Raw genomic sequence first — 16,079 nt, 5'->3', positions numbered from 1 at the left:
AGGGGAGGCGCAAGAAGCCATCAAACTCACACGTGGGAGCCCCTGTATGAAATTTACCCACCAGCTATCATCCCCATTTTTTTTTTTTTTTTTTTTCCAACTCCCTAATGACTCAGTCCTAGCAGCCTACAGCCTGATTACTGAGCCCATTCCATTCATACACTACTCTTTTTTTCAATTCCTTCCTATCTCTTTTTTAAATAACTTTCTTTTCAAGCTTGAACCCATTATTTCTTATTCTGCTCTGATTACTGATCCTGAGAATTTTGCTTACGTCACCCTTGTTATATGCTCCCTGCCAACGACTAATACGCTATAGCTTTATTTAAAGATTTCTACACAGACCTTTATAAGTTTTAGAAGCATTTCAGGGAAGGCTGGAGTGCAAGCACAATAGAGTTTGGAGAGAGAAGTGAATAGGAGTGGTGGGAGGAAAGAAGGAAACAGAAAGAGCATGGAAAGTGACTGAAAAATTTAATCCAGAGAGAGAGAGAGAGATATCAAATAGAATTCAGGATAAAGAAAAGAGTAGCAAATACATAAGTGAAATAGATATAAAAAGAAAAAGAAAAAAATATTCCAGAATATACATATAATATTTTCAAGACTCTCTGCAGTAACTTTGCCATTCTGTGCCGACTAACAAAATAATTAGGGAAAACTTTTTAACTACGAGAAATTATGTTAACTTTTCTCTTTGGGGGTTTCCAGGAATTTCAGAAAAGTGGTTGTGACGTCCATGCATATTTTTCTTCTGACGTGGAATCACAGCTCATGTTGCCTTTGAAAACTTGACTCATGTATTAAAATATCATTGTGTTATTTTCTCAACTTATTTTAATTTTCAGAAACTTGAAACTGTAATAATTATTTTTCTTATAGTTTTTTCTCCCTTATGATATTTATTTTAACTCTCTTCAATAGTTTTCTAATGAGTTTATTTGTTTTCTTCCTTTATATTCCATCCTTGTATTAACACTATCTTTTATGTCCATTTCTTACCTCTTCTTTGCTCCACCTTTCTACCTTCCTTCTTTATCTCTCATGTCAGAAAAGAAATTCCTATCTTTCTTTGGTTTCCTGTACCTGTCTCTTGGTCTATCTCTCTATATGTCTTACTTTTCTCTCTGTCTGTCTCTCCCCCTTATATCTCAACCTCTCTTCTCTTTTACATAAGTTTCTCCAGAAGGCAGCAGGCATCAGAAATTGTGTTATGCATCTTCTTAACTTATTTCTTCTGGGAATATAAAAACTCTCTTCTAACTTTTTTCTCTTTGCCTTTCCAGCTCCCCTCACCTACTCCTGTTACAGTTTCAAGAAGAACAACTCTGTCCCCTTCCATTCCCTTTATTATCAGATACACTCACCTACCTCAAGGCTACTATTGAGTCTTGACTGTCTCCGTTTTGCTCACACTCTCATTACCCAGTGATCTGTTTCTTGATGGTCTTGTAACTTTAATATACTTTATTTCATCTAATATTTTCTAAGCATGAAGGAGATAAGAAGGAGGAAAAATACTAAATGTCTACATCAAAGAAAGATTTAAAAAGGAGGGGTCCCAAAATAGACACCAGTTTAATTCTGAAGATGTCATAGGAAAGTGAAAAAGAGAAACTAGCTGAGAGTTCATAAGTTTACCAGTGAAAGGGATGATAGAGTGAAGGTACTGGTCAACTCTTGCATTAGTGAGATGAACAGCATTGAGATGAAAGAAAGAAGAGAAGGTAGAGATTTCTTGAGTTTACCAGTGAAGGAGATGATAAAGAATGAAGGTCCTGGTCAACTCTTGCATTAATGAGATGGAGAGCATAGGGATGAAGGAAAGTAGAAAATGTAATTCCTCTGAAGCCTCTCAGACTCCTGATATAGCCACCACTGTCTCAATTACTACTACACTTCCTGCCACCAAGACCAACATTCATATAAACAAACCTTCACATACAAAGGTCACATAGTCATCTTAGTCAGTGCAACATTAACTCAACACTAAATGCACGTAACATTCACAACATTTTAGAAACAGATAAAACTATATTTCTTACAACAGGACAAAGACCACCTGATCCTACTACTACTACTACTACTACTACTACTTCTACTACTACTACATCATCATCAATCAGTCCGTCTCCCTCCACAGCTACACAGATGAGCCAATCAGCAAGATCCTGTGCAACATAGCGGACGGGGAGGTGGTTCACTTGGATCGATGGCGTGTGGATGTCACAAAGAATGAGGACTTTGAGCCAACAGAGGAGGGCCGCGACACACTCCCTCTCAGTGTCGTCAACAACTACTTCTCCTTTGGTGTTGATGCTCATATTGCCCTTGAGTTCCACGAGGCCAGAGGTGAGATGAGGATGCTGACTTAGTTATCTTAGCCACTCTGTTATTACATGATGGATTTAAAGGTCATAGGCATTTATTGAGTGTTTATTCTCTCTGATGTTCTGTATTTCACTGTTGTTTCACTGCTTGTTATTTCTCACCACATTCCATACTAAAAAGATCTTTTCTGTCTCTCTATATTTCTTTACTAATTGTTACTCCTGCCATCCAGGTTCTGCTAGCATTTCTTCATCATTTTTGCCTCTCTCTATTCCTCTACTAAGTGTTACTCTCACTAATTTTCCTCCTCCACCCGACAGAGGCAAATCCACAGAAGTTTAACTCCCGCCTGCGCAACAAGATGTTCTACGGGCAGGCCGGTGGGAAGGATCTCCTGCAGCGGAAGTGGAAGGATCTCTCAGACAACTGCACGCTGGAGTGTGACGGCAAGGATATGACCCCCATCCTGAAGGAGAACAAGGTGCACGCAGTGGTTTTCCTTAACATTCCCAGGTGAGTGGTATGTGGAAAGCTGTGTTGAATTAATTATCCATCTTTATCTGTACAACCACAGGTGAATCTTGGCTTATAGGTGTTTGGTGTATGAATTTTCAAGGTGATTTCTTTCCTTCCCTTAGCTATATTTCTGGCATTTACCCTTAGAAGAGAAGCAGCTGTATTAAATTTATTAGTTATTTATCAAACTTTTATCTAGACAACCACTGATGGATCTTTGCTTGCATATGTTTGATATATGAATTTTCAAGGTGATTTCCCTCCCTCAGCTATGGCTCAGGCACCCACCCTTGGAACAGGAGCAGCGGCATTGAGCAGCAGACAGATGATGGCATTATTGAAGTCATTGGCCTCACCACATACCAGATGGTGAGTCAGGCTGTCAGGATTAGTCTTAGAGCAGTGTACCTCAAACTTTTCATCACCATCCAGTTTGATTTCATATACTGTCTTCATGACCATGTATGTCCACTCTATTGTGTCTTTCTCCCTCTGATATGAAAGTTTACCTATTCATTTACTATTATTGACTATAGTTAGATTTTTTTCTTGTACTTTTTAAGTATCTTGAACCTCATAACTATTTCAGAAATTCCTGAAATGCTGGTTTAAATAATGTGTTTATTCCTCTTCATGAGATATAGCTCTTCATATACAGATATCAACTCAAAACATACTTTTCTATTTATATATTTCCTTTCTTCACTCCCACACTTTAATTCAAAACAACATTTGCTAAGATGTCTCTCCTGTTCTTTACTTCATAGCTATCCTCACTGACCCACATCCTCCCTGCCTCCATCCACAGCCTCTGCTCCAGGCGGGAGGGCACGGCACCACCATCTGCCAGTGCAAGCGAGCTAAGATCATCACCAAGAAGACAATCCCAATGCAGGTGGATGGCGAGGCAGCAAGAGTCAATCCAAGCATCATTGAGCTGACGCACCTCAACAAGGCATTGATGGTGACCAAGAAGAAGGCAAAATCTGTCACGTAAGTTTATGGGGAAAGAAAGAAGAAGTAGGTGGAGTCTGTAGTGAAAAAAGAAGAATGTGTATTATAAGTTTGTGGGGAAAGAAGAAATAACTTTCATTTCTCTCTTACTCATCATCCTCTTTCTTTCTTTTTTCTTCTTCTTCCAGTCTTATATCAACCTCTCTTGTCTCATTCCTTCTCTTCCACTTTTCTATGACTTCCCTTTCTCTCACTCATCATCACCATCCCTTTTCTTCACCTTTCTTTCTCATCCAACCATTTATAAACCTCTCTTTCATTCCTCCCATAATTCCCCTTTCTCTCTCATTCATCACACCATCCCCTTTCTTCCCCTTTCTTTCCTTTTCTATCCTTTCCAGTCCCTTATCAACCTCTCCCTTGCCTCTCACTCCTCCCATCACCTCATAATTAACATCTCACTTTCCTCTCCCTGTGCAGGATACCTCACCTTGAGCAACTGCGCCTCCAGGTGTCTCGCATCACTATGTTTGATTATGAGCAGCATCACTACGACAAGGAGAAACTTCGCTCCACCTCCTCCTCCATTGGTCTCATCATGATTGACCAGGATGCTGACTTAGAACAGGTGTGTCTCATTCTTACCTGACAGTTGTCTCCGTTGTCTTTCTATTTTGTTCAATTTTCTGATGGTGTCTGTTTTTTTTTTTTTTTTTTATAAGAAACTTTACATATTTAATCTTTTTTGCAGTTTACATTTCTTTATTTATCATTTCTCTTCTCTTTTTTTTTAATCTTCTGAATTTTTTTTTTTCACTGTCTGTCTTGTAATGTCTTTTCAAATTCTTGTTATAAAAGATTAGCATTTGGCATTTATTTCAATTTTTTTCTTTTTATTTACCTTTTAATCTTCCACCAGTGTAGAATTGACACATTTCTCTTATTCCTCAGGTTCGCAAGCACATCAACAGAATGATGGAAGAGAACACCAACCGCACCCGCCCCAACAAGCCTCTATCTGAGAGCTGGTGCTTCCTGGACTGTAAGCACCAATACTCACTCTTATATTGCTACATATTCCCCCTCATTCACTCTCTTATACCAACATCACACATTCTTCTTTCATTCACCCACTCATCTTTTTCTCATTCACTCACTCACTCTCATTATATATCCCACAAACTCATCTACACACCTCACACACACATACACATTGTCATTTCTCCCTCATTCACACTCACTCACTCATTCTTCTTCCTTACACTCACCTCCACACCTCCACCAAGCACACACTCTCATTTATCTTATTGTCCCTCTACACACTCACCTCCATACCTCCACACAACACACACACCTCTCATTCTCCTTTAATAAACCTCAACACTAACTAACACACACTCTTCCCCACAGCCTGTACTGCCGAGAGGTTCTTCCGCATTGACCGAGCACAGGAACACCTCCACTACGTCACAGACATCTGCACTGAGGACCTCTTTGTGTTGGATCCAGAGCTTACAGACCCCACCAACATCAGTGGAGGCGTGAGAGGGGATGTCAGGTAAGAGCTGGGGACACAGGGAAGGGTTGGTGTGTGGGGATGTCAGTCAGGAGGGTTTAAGACACAGGAAGGCAGGGTGATGTGGATACAGAAGCTTATGGGAATGTATAGCCTGCAGATCTGATAGGGTTGTGTGGTGTTGGGTTCATTGGGGGAGGTTTTGGTGCTGTATTTTAGTTCTTGTCCTTTCTCGCTCTTTATATAAATAGAAGAGAGAGAAATGAAAAGTTGTATGCATTTTTTGGTGTGCTCTCATAACTTCTTAATGAAATTTTCCCTTTTTTGTGAAGATGGAGTGAGTATGCTTGATTATCTTAATTTTTTTATCATATTCATCTTATTGTTGTCTGTTCTGGTCGATCTGATGATTAAATTCTACTACCTCTTTGAAACATCATCATCACTATCATCTTATATGGATTAATTTCTTTCAGTGGCCTTCGATCAGTTACAGTCCGTAATTAATACAAAATACTGCAGGAATACATTGACAAAAGCTTCTAGTTCCCTTTTTAATGATTAAGAGTCAGATGCTGTTAAGTGTTGATAATGTAAAGGTATATTTCCTAAGACACCAGGTGAGTATAACCTTGTAAAACTACTATAATTATTTGCATGTTATTTTTCGAAGAGATATTTTCACAGTATTCTAGTGGATGTTATTTTACTCCTGCAAGGCTTAGAAGAATGTACATTTGTAATTGCAGTATATATTGTCTTTAACATTGATCTGTCTATCCCCCTAAAGTTGTTCTCATGCATTGTCACTACTGATTTGTTTGTACTTGAACTTACCATAATTTTATTCATGATTCCCTTTTGCCCCCCCCGAACTATATATATATATATATATATATTTTTTTTTTTTTTTTTTTTTTTTTTTCTCTCTCCCTGTCTTTTCCCTCAAGATTTTGATTAGTGAAGGTTTCCTCCTCTTGTAGATTTGAGTATCAGTACCCCTCAATATGTGAATTCCAGGGTATTTCTTAATTTGCTCACTCACCTACTTACTTACTTACCTGTCAATACTTATTATCACCTACTTACTTACCCATGACAGTATTGCCACTTCTCTCCACTGGAAAGTATTCACCACCACCACTACCACCACCACTACCACCACCACCACCACCACCACCACTACCACCACTGTCTTAATTACCACTACAGTTCCTGCCACTCACACCAACACTGTCATGAAGGAACCTGTACATACAAAGCTCACATTGTCATCTTAGTCAGTGCAACATTAACCTGGCACAAGATGCACCTAACATTGACAACATTCCAGACACAACTATATTTCTCCCATCAAAACAAAGATCTGTTCCTACTACTGCTATGACTACTACCTCTATGACTACTGCAGCTATAGCCTCTGCCAAACTGACAAAATATTTACCTCACATCACATTTCACATCATGCAAAAATAATTCATAGATGCAGTTTTGGGCAGAAAACCCTAAAACACACCATTTGCACTGGCACATTTTTACTGAGCTGAGTCACTGTCTGAATCATGTACTTCCAAAATGATGGATTCTGGATTACACATTGATTTTGAACTTAAAGGAGGACAGGAATCCCTACAGATGAATTATGAAAGTATCAAAGCATCAGAATGCAGGAAATTATGTTTTGACTCAGTCCTGCAAAAAAAAAAATATTAAATGGTGAATCCAGTCAAATAGAAATATATTGATTTAACAACCGGTGTCATAATTAATTATGACATTCAGAAAAAGGGATTGTGTCGTGTTAAGATTTCAGTTACATACCTTTCAAAATTTAGTGCAATCATCAAAACTTATGAAACGGTGGCCATTAATTCATCACTCAGCAGTGTTTTGGGTGCTGCTGGTGTTAGTGTTTGTGGTTCATGTGGCTGAGACAGTGACTTATTGTCAAGTGAGGATGAACTGACCAATGCAAGTGCTTCAGATTCAAACACACACACACACACACACACACACACACACACACACACACACACACACACACACACACACACACACACACACACACACACACACACACCTTTGGGTATCCCAGCACCAGGGCATCTCCAGCTGGCAGGCAGACTCAGTAACAGTCACAACCCACAAGTTCAGATCCTGTGGTTTGGGTTCGCTTCCCTTTAATTTGTACTTCCCTTGTACTAAACAGTAGCTCGATTGGTCTTCCAAATTTTGTTATATGAATTATCATCCTTGAAGCACACTGTGAATGCTTGAATTACTTTTGAGTGTATCAGTTATCTTAAAATTTTGACCCTTGATTCTCTAAATTTGTAAAGTAGACCAGGTAATTCCTTTAGGTATTCTGTGCACTGTGTTATGCAAGCTGTGAATGAGTCCATAGTGAATTAAAAATGTCAAGTTGAACATTGTTTATTATACAGTCTGCATAACACAGTGACCAGCATGTAAAGGAAACACACAGAGTACTGTCCCTGTACAGCTACTGCAAAATGTACAGTTCATGAGAGAAACAACTCTGAGTTAGACATGTCATTTGTCACGGACGTTTGTGGAAAGTAAACATAAAGCACCTGGGACCCACACCACTGAGGAACTGCCTAGCATATCCTGGAGTGTCCTGAGACCTGGACTGCCCAAGGGACCTGTAAAGCCCCTGGTAAAGAATTATGCTGGCCGGGTAACTATGACCTTATGGTGGTGGCTGGGCCCTGCAGCGTGGACAACGACATAGACCACAGTGAGCGGCTCGCTATGGTAAGCGACAGTGACTCGGGAGTGGGCGGGAATGAAGCCGACCAAAGGGGAGTGGGCGGGAGTGAAGCCGACCAAAGGATCCCGACCCCGGCCCTCACCCCACGCCAGGATTCCTCAGATGCAGGGGAGGAGGAGGTGGCCCACAGGTAAATAGGGAGACACCACCCAGGGAAGTCTGTCCTGGCAGCCTGCAGGGAGGGATGAGGGAGGCACCAGTTGGCCTTGATCAGTGATTGGTGTTGGACTGGCTTGTGACATGCGGATTGCCTAACCAGCCCAAATGAGTCTTGGCAAGGAGAGGTTCCTGGGTGCCTTAGATCTCCAAGGCATGAGCTGTTTACTGATCAATGCTTGTTGAAATATCACTAATGTTTTGTTAAATTTTAACAGAAAGAGTTGATATACTTGAAGGATTCAGTAAACAGCTCCTGCTTCTAGGTTTTCAGCTTTAATGCTTATGTTTTATAGCTCTGAGACACAAAGCTATTGTTTGTCTACAGGGAATAAATTGAATGACCAAAATCAACCATAAATGACACTTGTGGTAAGTAGGATGCATGACCTACTTATGTCAGTAAATCTAATTAGTCTTTTAAGTCACTTGATCAGAACATTGAGTCATATGAAGAATGCAATGAACATGACAAAACATGAGAACAGTGTGTAGTGTAAAGATTTAGCTTGCAATACCATCTTCTTCCTAATTACTATCCAACTTGTATTGAGTCCTTTGAAATCTTAGCAGGTGTCTCAGGAGGTGTAACAATTTACCTAGAGAATAATAGTCACTCTTGTGCTTATCAAGAATCTCTCCTATAGAACACACCACAGTATGCTGTCATTTGTGCAGAAATTGCTGTTATGATTTGGCCTCATGATTATGCTTTGAATATTTTATTAGATTACAGTAAATTTATGTTCTTATTTGATATTTTGTATATAGTAACACTGAGTCAATAGAATGAATGAATGAATTTTGATATCTTTGCTCTATTTTGTGAAGGCATGGAAACTAGAGAGAGAAGAGAGAGAGAGAGAGAGAGAGAGAGAGAGAGAGAGAGAGAGAGAGAGAGAGAGAGAGAGAGAGAGAGAGAGAGAGAGAGAGAGAGAGAGAGAGAGAGAATACACATAGCAGAGAAAAAAAAATATTGATCACTAATCTTACAAAATATTGACAGGAATCGCATAAATGAAAACATCACTTCATGATAGCATAATAAAACCTTGAACTTTCACCAACATGAGATTTTGTTCTCACTTATTTCACAACTAAATTAGATACATGCATAGTAGAGATACTTGGCGCATGGGAGAAGTGTCCTGGTGATAGTGTGAGTGGGAGAGTCATAGGATGGTGATTGGCAGCATGGGAGTGAAGAAGTGGGTGTAAATTACTTCTTAGTTTAAAGTAAGCATGTTTTGATTCCTTGCTGAATGAGGATGTAGCTAAGACAAGTTCTGTATATGAAGGTAGAGGTGATAAGGCAAAGGTAGGCAAGTAGAAATTCAGTTTGTTACTCTTTTGCAGCTCTGTTCACGCACATACATGCATACATACACCCAACGACACATGGTAACACTCACGCACGTTTGCACACACACCTGGGCATACAGATACACATGAACACAAACTGTAATGTAAGTGACGATTTATTTTCTTTCTGCTGATCCAGTTTTTTTCTTTTCTTCCCCTCCTTCAGCTTGCATGATCGTGTCTTTGGTCCCGAGTACTTCCCTCCCAGGTATTTCTTGTCTCGTTATTCCTGTCATGTGCTCACCTGAGACTGACCCAGCTGTTCATACACTCCTGCATCTCTTAAGCCTTGACCAAGAAAGAATTACTCGTATATTAGTTTCTCTGAGATGCTGATAGTTTCATATTTATCAATCATTCCTGAGATTAGATTGGAATCTTATCTCTTCATATACAAATTACTGAACAATGTAGTATTTGAAAATTTAATTACAGTACCTTAATTTTGAAGTATTTGAAATCAGTCAGGTTGGAGTTATTCATAAATTTTAAATAATTTGGCTGAAAAAAAAAATTTGAGCAGTACAGAAGGACTTGTCACTGCTAGTGGTGGTCAGTCTTGGAAGTGTGTGTCTCTGTGTGTCTGTGTCTGTGTCTGCCTGCTCTGGTGCTTCTCAGGGTGCTACTCACACCCCACCACACCCTGGGCCTCCCTCTCTCTCACCCTGTAAATGCCTGTCAGATAACTACTACTACTAATGTCATAAACAGCTGGTCTGACTCATGGAAATGCTTGCATCTGAGTCTTATCTACACTAAAGTGAATAATCTATTAATTTTCTAACCATGAACAATAATTTTTTGACTTTATGAATGCAAAATATTAGTAGTAATTGTGTATTGTATAGGTGCTGATTTTCAATGTTCCCCAATGCAGCAGCTCAGCACTTGAAGATGTACATACAAGAACTGATCATAGTCATAATTTGTGCATGGTTGCATGGTACTATGATATAAACTGTATTTTTAGCCTTTTAACTTCAATGAAAAAAAAAAACATACCTAATGATGATTGTGTAAAACAGTTTTTTTTTTTTTGCCAATGAGTCAGTGGCAGCAAGTGAGTGTGTGTGTGTATCTGTCACCCTCACCTTAGTCTGCTGGCAAGGTGTTTGCTCCCTTGCACACTAACCAGAGACCTATGGTGCATAAACTGTCATCTTATTACTTACTGTCATACATGTTGAGTGTATATAGGTGTGTAGGAGCAATGGAGGAAATGTACAGTAATTTCCAGTATAGTATAAGTGTCTGTATCATGTGACATTTCCATGTGAGTATTGGTAATGTTAAAAATTATATATGTAAATGTTTTGTAGTTTTAAAACATGTAGAATTTTTGTAGACCATAACCAATACAAAATTTGAATTAACCTTTGTGACCTAAGAACTTATTTGTGTACATAAATACTTCCAGTTGAGCCCTTATACTTACTAGCCCCTGAACACAATAAGGGTGAATCTTGAGGGTCAGTTTTCCCTGCATCAAAATGTAGTTCTGACTCCCCTTCTTATCTGACATTTCATTTCTTTTTCCTCAATAGCCACTTGTTGGAAAAGAATTCAGAGGGAATCATCAAGGCTGCCAAACAAGGAGACCTCAAGATGGTGAGTAAGATGGAAGAGGTACAAGTGTGTAGATGTATTTTCCTCAGTTTCCAGTTTTTATTCCTTTTATTCATGGTTTTGTTTCATGGATGAATACAAAAATAGGTTCTAGTCCAGCTTTTCTCTACTATTCCAAGACTTCTTTTCTTAGCTAGTCTTTCCTGTGTTCTGAACCTTATTTTCTTGGCAGCTTTTATGCTTTTTACACATTCAACACTGTCATTTTTTTGTCCAGGCATCAGATTATTCACCTAATGTAAACCTATCAATAGCATTTGCAGTCTCACTTTACCATTGCAGTTACAGCTCTTACATTTCCTCCATATTCAAAATTATAATTTTTGTCCAAGCTTCAGATTATTCACTTAATATAAACTCATACTTTACAATATGAGTGCTTGAAACATATAATTCAACTCTGTTTTTAACCTTACCTACCCCTTTAATTATCACCACACTTTTCTTCTCCCATCTAATCTAGTGCTCAAAACCCACAAAATTCAATTCAGTTCTATTCTTAATCTTACGTACAACTTTAAATGGCACCATGCCATACTTGTCCACCCATCTAATCTAATGCTTGAAAACCACATAATTCTCTTCTTAACCTTACCTACCACTTTAGTTAATTAACTGGTATCTCAAACATTTGCCCTTAACCACTAACTAGTCTGGGACATTTCTACTTATTCCACAGCCACCTCCAAACAGTTTACTAGCTAGAAATTGCAAACTATTCTTTTTCATCCCTTCCTTTCTTCTAGGTTCTTATAAAGATTTCATACATTGCTTTTAGTACTATGAATCATTGTATATTGCAGTGAAAGGATTAAACTTCACCATACTGTACTTGTCTACCTGTCTGACCCTCCTGTCTTCCCTGCAGCTGAAGGACCTCCACTCCCAAGGGTACTCGCTTCTCTCCATCGACTCACGTGGACAGACTGCACTTCACTTTGGGGCGCGACACGGCTTCAAGGACATCGTGCGCTACCTCATCGCCTCAGCCCCTGCTTCCATCCTCGACATGGTGGACAATGAGAGGTGCTGCTCAATTATTCATGTCCAGCTTCTTTTCTGTAGTTCCTTGGTTGGTTTTCGCATTCAGAGGACCCTTAGTGAGATTGTTTTTTGTGCCATGTAATGTATGCTCTTCCAAATTTTTCCTAGGGGCAGTTTGACTCATAAAAGCACTGCAATTAAAGCCTGCATATACTTATAGGAGTATACATAATTTTGGTATAAGGAATGTAGAGAAAGAAGGAATGTTAGAATACATTATGTACATACATACATACATACATACATACATGCACTAAGCTTTGCCATGTACAATAATTCTATGCCATTTGTAGTGTAAGAAGTTCCAGCAAGCCTACTTTTATTGTGATGGCAGAGAGAATCTTCCATTCCCTTGCTCACTGACCACTTCATCCCCAGGGGACAGACAGCGCTGCACCAAGCTGCCCAGAACCGGCGGCGCACCGTCTGCTGCATGCTGGTGGCCGCCGGTGCCTCCCTCACCATCAGGGACCTGCAGGGCAACACACCACGGGCACTGGCACAGCACGCAGATGACCAGGAACTCGCCGCCTACCTGGAGAGTAAGTGCCAGCTGCTTGGCATGAATACCACCCTGGCAGAAGGGGAGAGCCAGGCACCTCTGCCTTGCCACACCTCCTACTCACATTCCCTGAGAGGCACACGCCACCACGCATTCTCAAAGAGACTCCGCGTGGAGAGACTCATATAGTGCGCTGCCCTGTGTACTGTTGGTCCTCGCTCAGGGTCTGTGCCTTGTGTACCTCCCACCTGGTGCCTCCCGTGAGCCGTGGTGAGCTGTGGGCCTCACAGTGTCCTAGACGGGTGCACCGGAGGACGGCTCACTCGCCTCACGGGAGACGCAGCGAGTACAGCACGCGACACTATGGTGTTGAGCGAAGGCCCAGTGTACGTACATGTAAATATATCTTATTTTTCCACTGTGCTGCACACTTGTACATGAGGCTGCAGTTTTTTACCCACAGAATTCCAAGTTAAAGTTTAAATTTTGATTCATAAAGAAGCATCTTTCTGAGACTCACTGAGCTCCTGGTGCACCTGGATGGTATTTGGGAGAGTGTCACCCATACCCTCCACCCTCCACTCTGCAGGTGAGCCTCGGCCACCACACGGCACCACTGTGCTGTGACTCTCTGCAGAAAGGCTCCCAGTTTTTGGTTTGGAGAAGACTGTCAGTTTAGCAAGATTTTTTGAGTCCAGTGCCACATACACCCTTGGAGTAAAAATTGTCACTTTGTCAAGGTCACTGTGAGTGGTGAGTCCAGTGTCACGCACACCGTCCTTGTGTGGGAGCTTCTCGGACACAGTTTTGGACAAGTATTTTTGTTAAGGACAAGAGGCCTTTCTTAGTTTATAAATACTACTGTTTTTAGGCAAATTGTTAAGTGTTGTCTTCCATAAGTGCCCCTGAAGTCTTGCGTTACTTGATGGAGACCATTGAGGAAAGTAGAGGCGTGTTGTGTAGCAGAGGAAGGCGGCCAGAGACACACGCGGCCGCGGCGACCTCACATGACACCAGCCGTGCATGCTTGTGTGGTGACCCTGCTTGAGTACCACTGGAATGCTATTAGCCTTCTGATAAATGCAACTAACTTAAGAATACAAATTAATTAACTAAAACAAAAAGAGAACATACAACCACATCTAACAGGGTGATTGATTGACTAAATTGATTGCCTTTGTTACTAAACAGGCCAATATTTTGCAATGTTCTGTCACTGTAGTTAGCTAATTATTAATCTCTCTATATATACATATGTAAACAGTGCACTCGTTGTGGTCTCATTTGTGGCAAAGAGATGGCCGGCGACGCCTCTCTCCTGCCCCAGTGTGGCCTTGGCTACCACTTGCCACTTCCCTCGGCAACACTTTGCAAGGGAGATGGACACATTGTTGCAGTTGATATTAACTACTATATGTTGTTGTTGCTATTACCATTATTATTATAATTTTTTTGTGGATTCCATTATTTTATTGCTTTTTCAGGCCAAGAGAAATTCAGTCAACACAACAGTTGTAATCACAATTTCGTTGACTAAACTGCTAACGACCCATAACAGCCAAAGCTAAAAAAGGCAAATACTTCACTAGGTAACGGTGGGTGTGGGCAGGAGTTTGTTTACTGAGGACTGTAGCAGAGCAGCTAGACACATTGTACATGAATCACATTTTGCACCATACAAAAAGCTTTGTCAGTTTAGTTTATAAATAATTTTATTGTTGTAAACATATATATTAGCTATAAATTTATTATGCACTTCCCACCCTGTGATTTTAAAGAAAGTTGTTTGTATAAAGTATATAATAGCTATAATCTTTTGGTAATAATAGTTTTTGGTGGCACATAGAGAAAACATTCTTGTATCTGCCAGTGGTGAATATTTACCATTTATCAGAGTAGCCTATCAGTTGACACTGCTAGAGTTAACCCAGTGCTGTGACAGAAGACTCGGCCCACGTCATTGGTTGTTTCATGACCAGTCAACTCTGATCGGCATGTTGGAGCCACAGCATCCTGGAACCACCTTGCCTCAGCTCACAACCCACCTTTTGTCACTCGTGTTGAATTCCAATGAGAGAATTTGATTCCTGGGAAAACATTCTAGATGGATTTGGTGTGTAGCTTGTGAGGAGTTGATGAGACTCAAGGCCTGGGATGTGAAGGAATTATGCTCAAGAGTGAACACAAACTGCAGGAAATGGGAAAGTTTGCAATAGTAAAGAGTGGATGTTGAGACAGATCCATAATTCAATAAAGTTAATAACTTCAGTTATCTTGAAGTATTTACTGGAAAGATGAAAGATAGAGTGAATTTGCAGGGAAAAATGTAATGGAAAATCCACATTTCATTAATGTGTATAATCTCAAAACAGTGTTATTTGTACTGAGAGACAAAAGAGTAGAATTATTTACAATTTCTGGGATAAAGATTTCATGAAGGAGATGCTTGTCTCTGAATACTCACCATGAAAAGTTTTACAATGGCAAGGTGATTCTTTGATGTGAGTGGGTGAGTTATAAGGTGCAATCCTGTGCGGTGTAGCCTCCCAGTGACAGTTAGTCTTATGCACTGCTTGGGGAAGTATCACGGGACAGTATTAGGTTTGTCGGTGCTTCATGCAAAGAGAGGGATGAATTAATGCCATTCTCTCTTTGTTCCATCAGTCTGTTTCCTCCATTACCTTCTTTAGTGGTTCAGTCAACCATTCTCTCTTTGTTCCATCTATCTGTTTCACTGCTACCTTCTTTACTGGTTCAGTCAGCCATTCTTTTTGTTCCACCTGTCTGTTTCCTCTTTTACCTTCCTTAGTGGTTGTGTCGTCCAAGCCACACCACTTGGCATTAATTAGAGACAGAACTAGTGGCCATTAATTTCCATGGATTTAGACAGAAGCTCTTATTTTGGGTAGAGTATGGAGACCTGTTGCTCATCTGAATCAAATGAACTGTACACTAGGTACCACACTGCATACTATTCCTGCTTTGTGTCTCCAGTTTATTTTCTAAGAGAAACTCCGGGTATTCTCTGTAATGGAATAGGGTAGATAATTATTTTTCATTCTAGTTTGTGACTTAATCAACTTAGTCATCTAGCAGCAAGTGTGAAGTTTCCACATGGATAAAGGCACATATGCTCACTTATTCACAGACTCAGCTTCTGTGGGTCACTTGGGAGTTCCTAGTTTCTTGCAGGAATTGAGTTAAACATAGCTAGAAAAGATGTGCATGTGTGTATGTCAGTGTGGGTGTATGTGTGAGTGAGGGTAGATACACACTGC

General features: G+C 40.1%; 1 protein-coding gene across 1 annotated transcript in view; it reads left to right on the top strand.

The window, feature by feature from the left end:
- Positions 1-16,079, top strand: part of LOC135115904 (diacylglycerol kinase zeta-like) — a 96,503-nt gene that overhangs the window by 76,519 nt on the left and 3,905 nt on the right. The window contains 12 exon segments of the mRNA XM_064033019.1: positions 2,144-2,352; positions 2,652-2,844; positions 3,117-3,216; positions 3,656-3,840; positions 4,282-4,429; positions 4,753-4,843; positions 5,212-5,359; positions 8,056-8,241; positions 9,796-9,837; positions 11,174-11,237; positions 12,124-12,281; positions 12,678-12,841. Coding sequence (XP_063889089.1) covers positions 2,144-2,352; positions 2,652-2,844; positions 3,117-3,216; positions 3,656-3,840; positions 4,282-4,429; positions 4,753-4,843; positions 5,212-5,359; positions 8,056-8,241; positions 9,796-9,837; positions 11,174-11,237; positions 12,124-12,281; positions 12,678-12,841 — 1,688 coding nt within the window.

The sequence above is a fragment of the Scylla paramamosain genome, chromosome 30 (assembly GCF_035594125.1).
Source record: "Scylla paramamosain isolate STU-SP2022 chromosome 30, ASM3559412v1, whole genome shotgun sequence".
NCBI lineage: Eukaryota > Metazoa > Arthropoda > Malacostraca > Decapoda > Portunidae > Scylla > Scylla paramamosain.
The sequence above is the reverse complement of the archived record's forward strand: the minus strand, read 5'-3'. Positions and strand labels throughout refer to the sequence as shown.